This window comes from Opisthocomus hoazin, chromosome 3 (genome assembly GCF_030867145.1).
Source record: "Opisthocomus hoazin isolate bOpiHoa1 chromosome 3, bOpiHoa1.hap1, whole genome shotgun sequence".
NCBI lineage: Eukaryota > Metazoa > Chordata > Aves > Opisthocomiformes > Opisthocomidae > Opisthocomus > Opisthocomus hoazin.
The window spans coordinates 53,541,236-53,552,221 of record NC_134416.1 but is presented as its reverse complement, the minus strand read 5'-3'; the positions used below and the strand labels follow the sequence as shown (position 1 = coordinate 53,552,221).

The 10,986-nt window shown below is 47.9% G+C and overlaps 1 protein-coding gene across 1 annotated transcript in view; it reads left to right on the top strand.

The window, feature by feature from the left end:
- The first annotated feature begins 5,020 nt into the window (after nt 1-5,020).
- TAF4B (TATA-box binding protein associated factor 4b) overlaps nt 5,021-10,986 on the top strand; it is a 74,697-nt gene continuing 68,731 nt past the window's right edge. The window contains exon 1 of the mRNA XM_075415279.1: nt 5,021-5,267. Within this exon, the coding sequence (XP_075271394.1) occupies nt 5,021-5,267 (247 nt within the window). The remainder of the gene's footprint in view (nt 5,268-10,986) is intronic.

Sequence of the window (10,986 nt, the reverse complement as noted above, 5' to 3'; positions counted from 1 at the left end):
CAAGAGTCCAGTAAAGTTCTGGTTTTTGTTCTGTTTCATTTAGTAAATGTTGCCGTGCTGTACATTATTAATGAAAAATAGATTAGCAATGCCACTTTACATAATGATGTATTATAATAGGCCACTGCAGCTTCAGTGATAAAACTGCTTTCTTTTAGTGAATTTTACCAGATAGCAAGTGGTATCCAGTACAACTTCTAATACAGTTATGTAATTCTTAAAATGTTAAGTCTTATATATTTTTTTTTACTCTGTGTTCGATTGAGAATATATTTGTGCCCAATGACTAAGCCTTTAATGCTGTGAATCTTTTTTGCAGAGGCATTTTAACTGTACCTATTTCTTGTTACTGTACATTTCCAGCTACCCATTTCTATTGCTTGTGCCCATTCCTCCCTTCTTCCTCTCTCTGTTCACTTAGACTTCTGATCTTTCTTCCTCACTTCAAGCCTTGCTTGTGAGGTGCGTGTCCTTCCCTGAGTTTCCCACCTCATCAAATCACTTCTGTGGCTTCAGGACGTGGCTTTGGGTTCCCCAAACCAGCAGGAACTGCAGGTGCACATCCAGATGGGATTTCCTCTGCTGGGACTTAACAAGCCTTGCTGTATGGCTAACCTCCATGTTCAGTTAACTCTCTTGTTATTAGTAGCTCAGTATAGTCAACCAAGCTTTATAGCTTAGAACAATATAAAAGCATATGCCTAATTCTTTTGTTTTACCTTCCTGTTGTACTTTTAAATGTTTTATAAGGTTTTGAAGCTGCAGTGTATTGTATCTCATGGAACAGAGAGTTTGACTTATTTATGTAAGTGTAATGTTTGGTTTGGCACCTGTCACCTGAATGTCCCAAAGAAAGAAGCATGTTTGTAAAAGGTTGTAAGTCAAGACAGAAAAAACAGGGCAGACTGTAACACCGACTATAACTTTAGAAAAATAAAATCTACTCAGATTTCAAGCTTAATGTAGAGGTGTAGTTGCTGATGATACAAAATAACCAGTCGTGATTTCACTTCGTTGTTTTCATTAGTAAATAAATTCACACTTGTAACTGTATTCCCATGAGTTAATCTTTTTTCTTCCCCCATATATTATTTTTCTACATTTCCAACTAACTCATTCTCGCTTTTTTTGGGTATGAAATTTTCTGTTCCCTGATTTTTACTATTATTATCTACAGTAACTCATTTTTTTCAGCATCTTTTCCTGAAGAGCTAGTGTTCTTTGTTATTATTTAACTCGTTTCATGGTAAGATCTTCAGTTTTTCCATTAAAAGTAACTATTTTAACTAATGAGATTAAATCTTCACACGTATTTCTTCCCTTCATGTTGCAGTTACATGCTTAAGTTAATTCTGTAGTGCTGCCAAGTCTTTGTCATTTAAGTAAAGCTTAAGGCAAATATTACAAGTTTCTCATTCCAGCTAATTTTCTGGTTGTATTTAATTGATGATCTATCAATTGGAGAGAAAATAAAACTTTCGTAAAAAGGATCGCTGACAGATTAAAAACCCTGAAGCATACTAGATGGATTTTATAGGGTCGTAGGACACTAAAATCAAAGCATTGGATGTGAAACTGACTAAAGATCTGAGGACTTTATAAAGGCCTGTCCTTGAAGGAGTTAAGGCCTGCTCTCTGGACAGGGATTTTGGAGGCTGGGTAGCTGGTTTGTGTTTTAAATACCCTATTTGAAACCCTGGAGAAAGCTTGGTGCAGCAGAGACTGATGCAGTGTGCGCGGTATAAGACTCAGCTATTGGAAAGGGGTTATGCGGACCAGACTCCTGGCAGTATATAACCTAGTAGCTCCTGGGAAGGAAATCTGAACTGTCCTTTACAGTAATGCTTTCCTACGCCCGGAAGGTAAAGAAGATGCCTCCACATGAATGTCAGATGAGCCCATTCCTGGGTTATTTGAAGTAGTAAAGCAGGTCAATTTGCCAAGGCTGGGCATTCATGGAATGAACAGCTGGATGTGTCTTCAGCTGACTTTGAAAAGCAGTTACCATATTTATCAGTATATCCTGGACAAGGTCTTAGGGACAAAGCTGTAAACAAGAATGATGACTTAATTCAAAGTACTTTTCAATGCACTGGTTTTTTGGTGGTAGCAGTCATCCAAGAAAACAAAGGTTAAAAAAAGCCCCCAAACTCAAGGTAGTGAGTGACAAAAGTGACTTTCCTCATGTGTGCTGTAACCTGTTTAGTTATGGAAATAGCTTTTAAATTCCAGATTCTTTGGTCCTTGTTATTCTGACTTTTTACATTTCTTTTACTCTGGGTAATGAGGATTGCATACTGGTAATATAACATAAAACATTTTTCTAGTGTGAAAAAAGGACCCTTCCTTTTATTTCCTGTGCAGTTTCATAGCATGATGGGTGCACCAGCTTTGTTTGGAGAGGACACTTACGGCACTTTAACTTAGACCAGTATTTTTTTTTTTTTCAAGATATGCATATTTCCAAATCTTGTGGGCTTTGGTCAGTGTTTTGTTTTTTTTCTCTTTATGATCATTGTGCTATACCTTCTCTTGTGTTTTCTTTCAAATCGCTTCCTTTGCTCCTTTTGCAGCCTCTGTATGTTTTTCTCTCACCATGCTGTATTTTCTGCTTCCTCTTTTCATGCTCCACTGTGCCTCGAAACTTTAGTGCATACGCTTCTGTCCTCTTCAGCTGTTTTGTCTTCCAGATACGCATTCATTCCTAAGCATTTGCATGGGGATCTCGGAGACTCCTTCAGAAGCTGAATGGCTCTAAAAGAGAAAAAATTGGCCTTAAGTAATAAGCCAACTGCATTCCTCCTGAAGTCCGATAACAGTGGACAGCGTGCCTTCCTTTGCATCCTCCTCCTTCTGCCATCAGTCACGGCTGGTCTTTGCTAGAACTGAGGTTTCCCTGTCTCCTGGTCTCTGTGTATCCCTTGGCACTTGGGAGGTAACTCACTGTACCCTAGTTGTTAGGTTGTGTGTGGAACACGGCTGTGTATGTCTAAGAATTGATGTAATTTGCTCAGACTTTGCAGAGCTCTGAGAGGTACAGAGACTACCTCCCTCCTGTGTTATCCCATCAGCTCATCTTCCACCATCTTCCTAGCCTGCTCTCATCCTTGGAAAATGTAACTAGCTGCTGCCGCCTCTTTGGGATTTTGGCCCCAGTTTGTTCTGGAATACTAGGCACGGTGAGAGCTGAGGCAAGGCGAGAGCTGTGGCGATGAGGGAGAGAAGAGAGCAAATACCGTGTTTGGATCCTAAATATGGGTTTTCTGTGTTCCTGAATATAGGCTTCTGTGGCACTGTGTTTCTTAACTGGTATGCTGCTAGCGCAGGTGTGACAGCGGCGCTTTCTGCACTCTGGTAAGCTACCGGAGTAACAACACTGGTGAAAGCATGGTAGGATGAACTTGAGGTGCATGTAAAAGGTTAAGGCACTTATCCAGCTAGCCCATGTGACTTACCTTCATGCCTGTTGTTACCTGTACTAGTGGAGCTTGGGAGGGTACAGTTACCTGTGTTGTGACCGCGCTGGAAATGAAGACGTGACCATATGCTTTCAGCTCTCATCTCAAGCGATTTCTGTTCTGTAGCTGTTTCAGCTGCTGCTGATGACATTTTAAAGCAGCAATACTGTGAAATCAAGCGAGGTTGTGAATGGAAATTGTCAAATAGAGGAACATTTCCTTTGCTCCCGCAGTCTGACAAGCCTGTAAGCAGCAGGGCATGGAACCATCTATCAGGGCATGGCAGAAAGTTGTACAATTTTTTGCATTCTGCTCATACTTCACATGATTTTCAGTGTATCCTCAAGTATTAGGATTTCTTGTTTATAATTGCACCTGAAAAACATAGTTGCAAAGGATGTTTAATACAACAGTAACTAAAATGAAAATTATTTCTCTCCTAGCATTTTGTTAGATCTTGTGCTTTTTGTACCACTACAATAAACTGTACACTAGGCCTTGATTTTCGTAATCGCTGCCGCTGTGCTCAACTTGGGCCGGTGAGCAAAGACCCTCAAGGTTTATGGGTAAAGCGAAGCATGTGCATAAGCATTGCTTCAAAACCTCTTGAAATTTAGCCCAAACCTCGCTATGACACACAAAAACCTCAGAACAGAACGACTGAAGGTCACGCAGACATGACACGAGCAAAACCTCCCAGTTATACTCTCAAAATGGTGTTAGAAAGCTGCGCTGTACGCATCCCCCATATGACTACGCTTGCTTCGCAAGGGGAGCACGTTGCACACCCCGCTTCGGCCCCAGCCCTGGCTGGAAGGTCAAACGGGACAGCTTTGCCCCCCCTCTCCCTTCCAAATACAGCCGGCTTCCCCTTCTGGGCCTGGCAGCAGCTCGGCTCCGGCCCCGGGCTGATCGCGATAGGGGCTGGGGGGGTGTTGGGGAGCTTCTTGCACTTGCCGGAGCTCCTTTCTCTCTGATGGGAGCCCGAGGCCACCTGCAGCCCCCGCTCTGCCGACTCACGCTGACTGAACCCGGGATGCGAGAGCGGGCAGGCGGTGGCTGGGGCGGGAGCCGGGTCCCGCAGCCAGCCCCTGCACCCTCTCCCGGAGGGGAGGGAGGGGGGAGAGAAAGAAGCACCCCGACCGCCCTCGGGCTGCCGCCAACTTTCTCCTCAGCGCCAGCGCCGGCCCCGCCCGGTGGGGACGGGAGAACCCGCCCTCGGCGCCTGCGCGGGGTCCGCATGGCTGTATAAACACGGCGGGCGGGGGTGGCCGCGGCCGGGCGGGCTGAGGGGCGGCGGGGCCGGGCGCCGCCGCAGTAGGGCGCGGCAGCGGCGCGGCCCCGCCCCCTCCCTCCCTCCCTCGCGCCGCCGGCAGGAGGCCGGGCCGGCTGGGCCCACGTGCGCGGCGCCCGTGAGCCGGCGGCGCGGGGCCACCATGTGTTTCCGCGCGCGAGCCGGCGGCCGGGGCAGCGCCTGAGCGCCCCCCGCCCGCGATGCTGCGGGGCGGCGCGGGGCTGGACGCGACCCGGCCGCCCCCCGTCCCCTCGCCGCCTCCTCCTCCATGAGCGCCTCGGCGGCGGCCCCCCCCCTCAGGCTGATGCCCGGCGGGCACCCGGAGCAGGCGGCCGCCGCGCCGTCCGCGGGGCGTCTCTGCGCCCCCGCCGCGGTCCCGGCGCCCTCCGCCGCCCCGCAGCCGCCGCCTCCGCCCCCGGTGGCCGCCCCCGCCGCGTCGCGGGCGGCCGCCCCCGGGGCCCCGCGGCCGGTGGCGCCCAAGGGGCCGCCCGCGGCCACCCTCCAGCTGCCGCCAGGTGAGTGGGCGCCCGCCCCGGCTTCGGGATGGGCCCCGCGTCGCGGCGTAACCGGTCCTGGGGACCCCGCCGCCGCCCTGCCCTGGCTGCGGGGGGCCGGGCCGTAGCGAGGGGGGAGTGCGCGGAAAGTTCGGGGCGAGTTGGTTTCGTGCCCCGAAGTTGTGGGGTCGGGGCGTCTGTCCGCCCGTCCGTCCTGCGGGGACGCTGGCAGGGTCCGAGGCGCCCGCGGGGTGCCCGCAGGACGGGCCTAGAAGCCTCTGGATTAACGCAACTTTTATTTTTTTCGCTTTGCGGGGTAGCGGGAGTACTCGGCAGAAGCTCGGCGGCCCGGCTGCCTTGGCGTGTGGCTGCGGAGCGGCTGGCCGAGGCGTGCGTGGGAGCTGCGGGAGGCCTGAGCGGGGGTCGGCGGCCGCCCGGGGAGCCCCAGCGCGGTGCGGGTCGCGCCGCTCCCGCCGCCCCTCCCGCCGGGAGCTCCCCGGGCCGGTGCCGACCCTGGCTGAAGCCAGGCGCTGCCCTGCGTCGGCGGGGGAGTGGGGTGAGGCTTCGTCACCCGCTGCCCTCCGAAGCGCTTGTGTGCTGTAAAGCGGGTGTGGGAAAGGAGGAGTTCGGAGAGGGACCCCTGGGGGCGGGGGGGGGGGTCCTGCAGCGGCGAGGAGAAGGCTGATGGGGCAATGGGGCAGAGGCGGCTGAGCGCTTTGGGGAGCAGCGGAGGGTTAGCCAGGGCCCCTGCCTGCGCTGCCTCAGGAGAGGAGGAAGGTGCTGGTGGTTCGAAACCTCCCTGTCAGGATGTATTTGAATAGTTTTTTTAAAAAAAAGTGACTTTGGTTCTACTGGTCTTGGTCCGGCTCTATTGAGACCCTGAGATACGTAGTCATTTTATTGCTAATGTTGCTATAATTATTTCCTGCCAGGACAGTTCCTTAGTTGGAGTGTCTGCTGGAATTACTTTCAGGTAGGATGTTGCCTAAAAGGATGACCAGTTTTATGTTAATTCCTGTGCTACTGGTGAATATTTGATTTTTTTACTTTTTTCTTTCCCCCCCATGTCTTTGAAGACATGCACCTCTCAAGGAAATACATGATGCTAATGTAATTAAAAAAAAAGTTGTCTTAAATCAGTAAGTTTCATTATCGATTTCCCAGCACTCACATGATACTGTAACATCTGGGTAGTCAGCAGACACGAAGGAGTCTAAATCCCTGCCAGCTTTCCTCTAAAATGAACAATGACGGAAATGCATTCGTTGTTTTGTAGTAGAGCCCCCCAGATCTTCAGGTTTTCCATATGATATTTTGGCTTTCTGGAATGCACTGGTGTTCGGTTAAACATCTTTCCGTGAAGGGGGATGCTCCTGTGAGTTGCCTGTAGTTTAGGAACTACAAGTCAGCAAAAGTTTTGTTTTTCCTTGTCACTTGTGATTATGTCAAGGTATCCTGCTGAATGTCATCTGGCTTGTACAGTGGCTGTAGGCAGGTGTAACAAAAGTAGTGTTACTCTTCAGTTGCATCAGCTTGTTTTGCTTGCTCCTGGGGCAAGAAACGAAGGAAGCAGACTTTGTGTTGGAAGTTCAGAGGTGCTGGTAATGTGTACAGCATTGTATGTTGAAAGTAACTGTATGGAGTTTTATGCTCCAGAAGAAGCGTTAAGTTGCTTCTTACAGAAGTTGTTGGGTTTCAAATGGATCAATGTTTTAGGGGAAACTTCTCTAAATAATTGTCCTAAGGACGACTTAAAAGTGTATTCTGGCTTCAGTAAGTGTTAGAATTCTACCTCTGTCGTCTATGTAGATTTGTATGTAAATCATAAAATAATTCAGAAACTTAAATGCAAGATGAATACCATAATACAAGTGTTAGCATGCGTAGAAAAGGCAGTGGAATAAAACACCAAATTCTTTAGCTTGAAAAGTTTGTATTTCAAATGAATTGCAAAATCGAGCTGTGCAGGATAAAACACATAAGGGAGAAGGCACCTGGTATTAAAATCATGGCATTCAACCTGTGGCACCTGTTAAGGACAATGCATACAGAAGGCATCGTCCTGCTGAGTGTCAGAGGGAGCTATTTGATTGGACTTGTTCTGAGAAAGACTGGGCAGCATGGCACAGACTGCTCATCCTGAAGGACTGGTGAGCTGCTCTCCAGCTGCTATGGGGCTGCGTCTGGGGGAGGAACAGCACCCGGGGAGCTGCGCTTGCCCCCGTGGCGTGGAGGGTGGCGGAGGTTTGTGGAAGTCACAGATTTAGGCTTCTGTCTCTACCTCCCCCTCCACCAGAATAAAGCCTGGCAGTGGGAAGGACTGATGGCCAGGTATGGCCTTGCCTCTGAGCGCAGGTTGTCCTTCTGACAAGTGCCCCTTTACCTGGCTGCCCAGGGAAGATCACTCAGCCTCACAAATTCTCCAGGTCTTGCAGGACCCAGATTTGCTCATGAGTAACAAGGGTTTTTTATTGCCTTCCTATGTTTTCCGCTACAAAATGCCAACTGTTAGGCCAGTACTGGTACTCAAGACCTTCCTCCTTCACCCTTGGGGTATCTCCTGTAGTAGCAGTCAGCAGGTGTGAGTCTACCCCTGGCTTATGGCCAGCCAGCACTGGGGGTTTTAGCATGCAGTTGGGCTCTAGCTGGGGACTATGTCCTTCAAACACCTTCAGCTGGGCAGATTCTGCCTTGAGGGGTTGGTTGTGGCTTTTTGACCTTACATACCATCAGCTCTTAGACTGAATGGTTGGGGTGTGTCTTCCTGAATGGAGGGAGCTTGCATGATCTGCCAAAGGGACCTTTCCTCAATTGCCCTTGTGTTGTCAAGACCACTTTTGCAGCATTTCAGAAGGCTTTGCGTGCAGCAAGCGAGTCTGTGGGGCTGGCAGAGAGCAGACCAGCATGGTGAGTGCCGCACTGCCAGTACATCCCCCGGTCCTGAGCTCTGGTGATCGCGTGGTCTGTGCTGGTGCTTCGAAAACTTCAAAAGTCTCGTGTCATGGACTATCTGCTTAACAAGAAATTGTGTCTTTGGTTAACTTGAGCTTAGTGTTGGAGGGGATGATATGGTTGGGCTGTACTATTAATAGGAGGAAATAAAGGCTCGAGAAAGGGAAGGAGCGAGAAGGTTTCCATGGGCCATGACGGATGTCTGTAGCTCACCTTAGTGTCTTTGGGCCCCACATTGCTTTGGAGAAATGGAGGGTAGAAAAGGACCATAAGAATAACAAGGAGAATGTGGTGCCTTGGTTTCCTTTCTTCTCTGCTTTTCTTGAACTTAGTATTTTGGCGCTTCTGTGTCTGTTCTTGTGGCTTTCATGGTGTCCCTGGCCCTTGAATGGTCACTACAGGCAGGTGTTGAAAGGACAATTCGCAGATGCATCTGCTTCGCCTGTGGAGGGACAAAAAAAATACATAACTGAATGCTAGGGATCCTGCCTTTGTTATCTCAGGATCTGCTTGCTTACAGCAGGAAGCTCTTCAGAAAGCTCACCTGATGCTGCTGCTGGCCACAGGGCTGTGACAGCAGCTGCCAGCGCTCCTCACTGCAGCATCAGCTGCCTCTGGTGTGGGTATTTCTGCTCTATGCTTTCTGTTGTTGCTGACACCAATGGGCCTGAAGTATGGTGTCAGCAGAGAGAAGTTGCCCTGAGTGTGCCTTAATTCACGCTAGTAAGCTGGTGCAAGGCATGGCCGTTGTGTAGAGGTTCATTTGCACCTGACTTGGAGGGGGATGGAAGCAGGTGCAGGTTCTTCATTTCTGTTTGCAGCTTGTTTGTCTTTGCTTGGATATTTTGGCTTGTCCCTGGCAGGTTTTCCACTGCGTACAGCTTATCTAGGCAGATAGTGGGTCACTGTTCATCAAGTACAACCACTGTTTGTTGCAAGGGGCAGGCAGTCGGTGTGCAGACACCTGTGGGTGGGAGGGAGGGAGCTGGTGCAGGAATCCCAAAACTGCTGCAGGGTGGTACAGAGCCTGATCTTGTTATGTTTATCTTAATTGTATATAGACACCAAGGTAACCTCAAGAGGTAAGGGCTGGTAAACATCTGGATGCTGCCGCCTTCTGTTTTTGAAGTTGGCTGAATACCTCTGAAGTACAGTACTCTGAAGCTCCCTCTTCGTGTTCTAGTTGTTATTTATCAGTTGTAAAACCTCATGAGGAATGTGATATTTTCATATTTGCATCTGGTCCTTCACTTTGGAATAGGGAGAAGTGCTGATTTTAAAATACTTATTAGTTTGGGTAGGAGGAGGCTGTCCAAAGATTTCTCGTTTCAACGAGACAAAAACCGTAGACAGTCCTTCAAAGTCTGTGATTTCTGGGTGTAGATAATCTCATGAAGTCGAGCATAATGCTTGTGCTGTAGGATGACCAGTAGAGGCTAAATAATACAACCTTGCAACCTTTCGTATCCTGGTAGTGTCCTCTGTTTAGCAGGTTTATCAGGATGGATTATTTGCAAACTTCTCTTCACAACAGGCGACACCAGTCAACTTTTTTTCTGAGGAGGGGTCAGCAAAGCTTTGGCAGGCTTGAAGAGCGAAGTCAAAGTTAAAAATTAGTGAGTAAACATCATCTGCTGTAATCAGGAGAAATTTCAGCTGCTCTGTAGGACTTGGATTTTGCTTTCAGGACTGAATGTGTCTAGCAAAACAATGCCTTCATATCATTAAATGCACAGCCCTGTGGGAATTCTGATTTACATCTTGGCAGAAGATATAAAGCTAACTTCTAGATTTATGGTTTTCACAAAAAAAACCCAGATGCATTCAGAATACTGAAGTACTGAAATATGATGCTCAGTAAAATTAATGTTAAATGCTGTTCAGATTTTACAGTCAATTGGAGTGTGTTGCAGAGAATTACAGCTACCAATTGGTGAATAGTAAACTTTTTTTTATCCTTAGAGAGAATGTGAGCCTGGCTTCTGTTGCTTTTGCAAATATTTAAAGGACCCTTCAGCTTGTAGCTGTAAAAATAGCATCATCTACGCACAAATGACAGCTGGAAGAAACACTAATTATATTTCAGTATTCTTTTCCCAAAGATGCTGCTAAAATAGGTAAGCTCATGAGTTATTTTGAGTAGTTTGCAATACCAGATTTTTTTTTTTAAGTTGTCTTGGAGAACCAGGTATTTGTCATGCCATGTGGTAGATATCTGTGCTGTGCTTAGTGGGTAGGATTGTGTTACAGTTGTATGTGAGTGTTGCTGTAAGTTGCAAAGCTTCTGATAACTATCAAAGATGAATAATTAGTACTGCCCTAACCACTTAGACAAAAACCCCAAAGCAAATACTTTCTTCTTAAAAATTCTTTTTGCATGAATCTACTGCTTTGAAACTGTGATCATTTCAGAAGAAAAATGTGTGTAATTTGCAGAATGGAAAAGATCACAGTAGATGTTTTTAAGTGGCTTGCTATTCAGATTGTCAGGATTAAGGTCTGTTCTGCCATCTGGGTCACCTTTAGAATAAAGTCTACTAATGGATCTTTTCCACCAGTGTGGTGAGGAAATAGTCTCTGACCACAGCTGAAGCAGGGTGAAAATGGCAGCAGATGGAAGATCCTTGTTGCTAATGAGCAAATCTAGGGTCTGTTGAGGGTGGAGAACTCATGCAGCTCAGTGATCTCACTGGGGTATTTGGTGAACTAAGAGCAGTCAGATGTTACGATGGCGCTTGGTTTTCATAGCTCGTGTTTGTAGACCTCTTCTAGTGCACTCTTCCAGTTT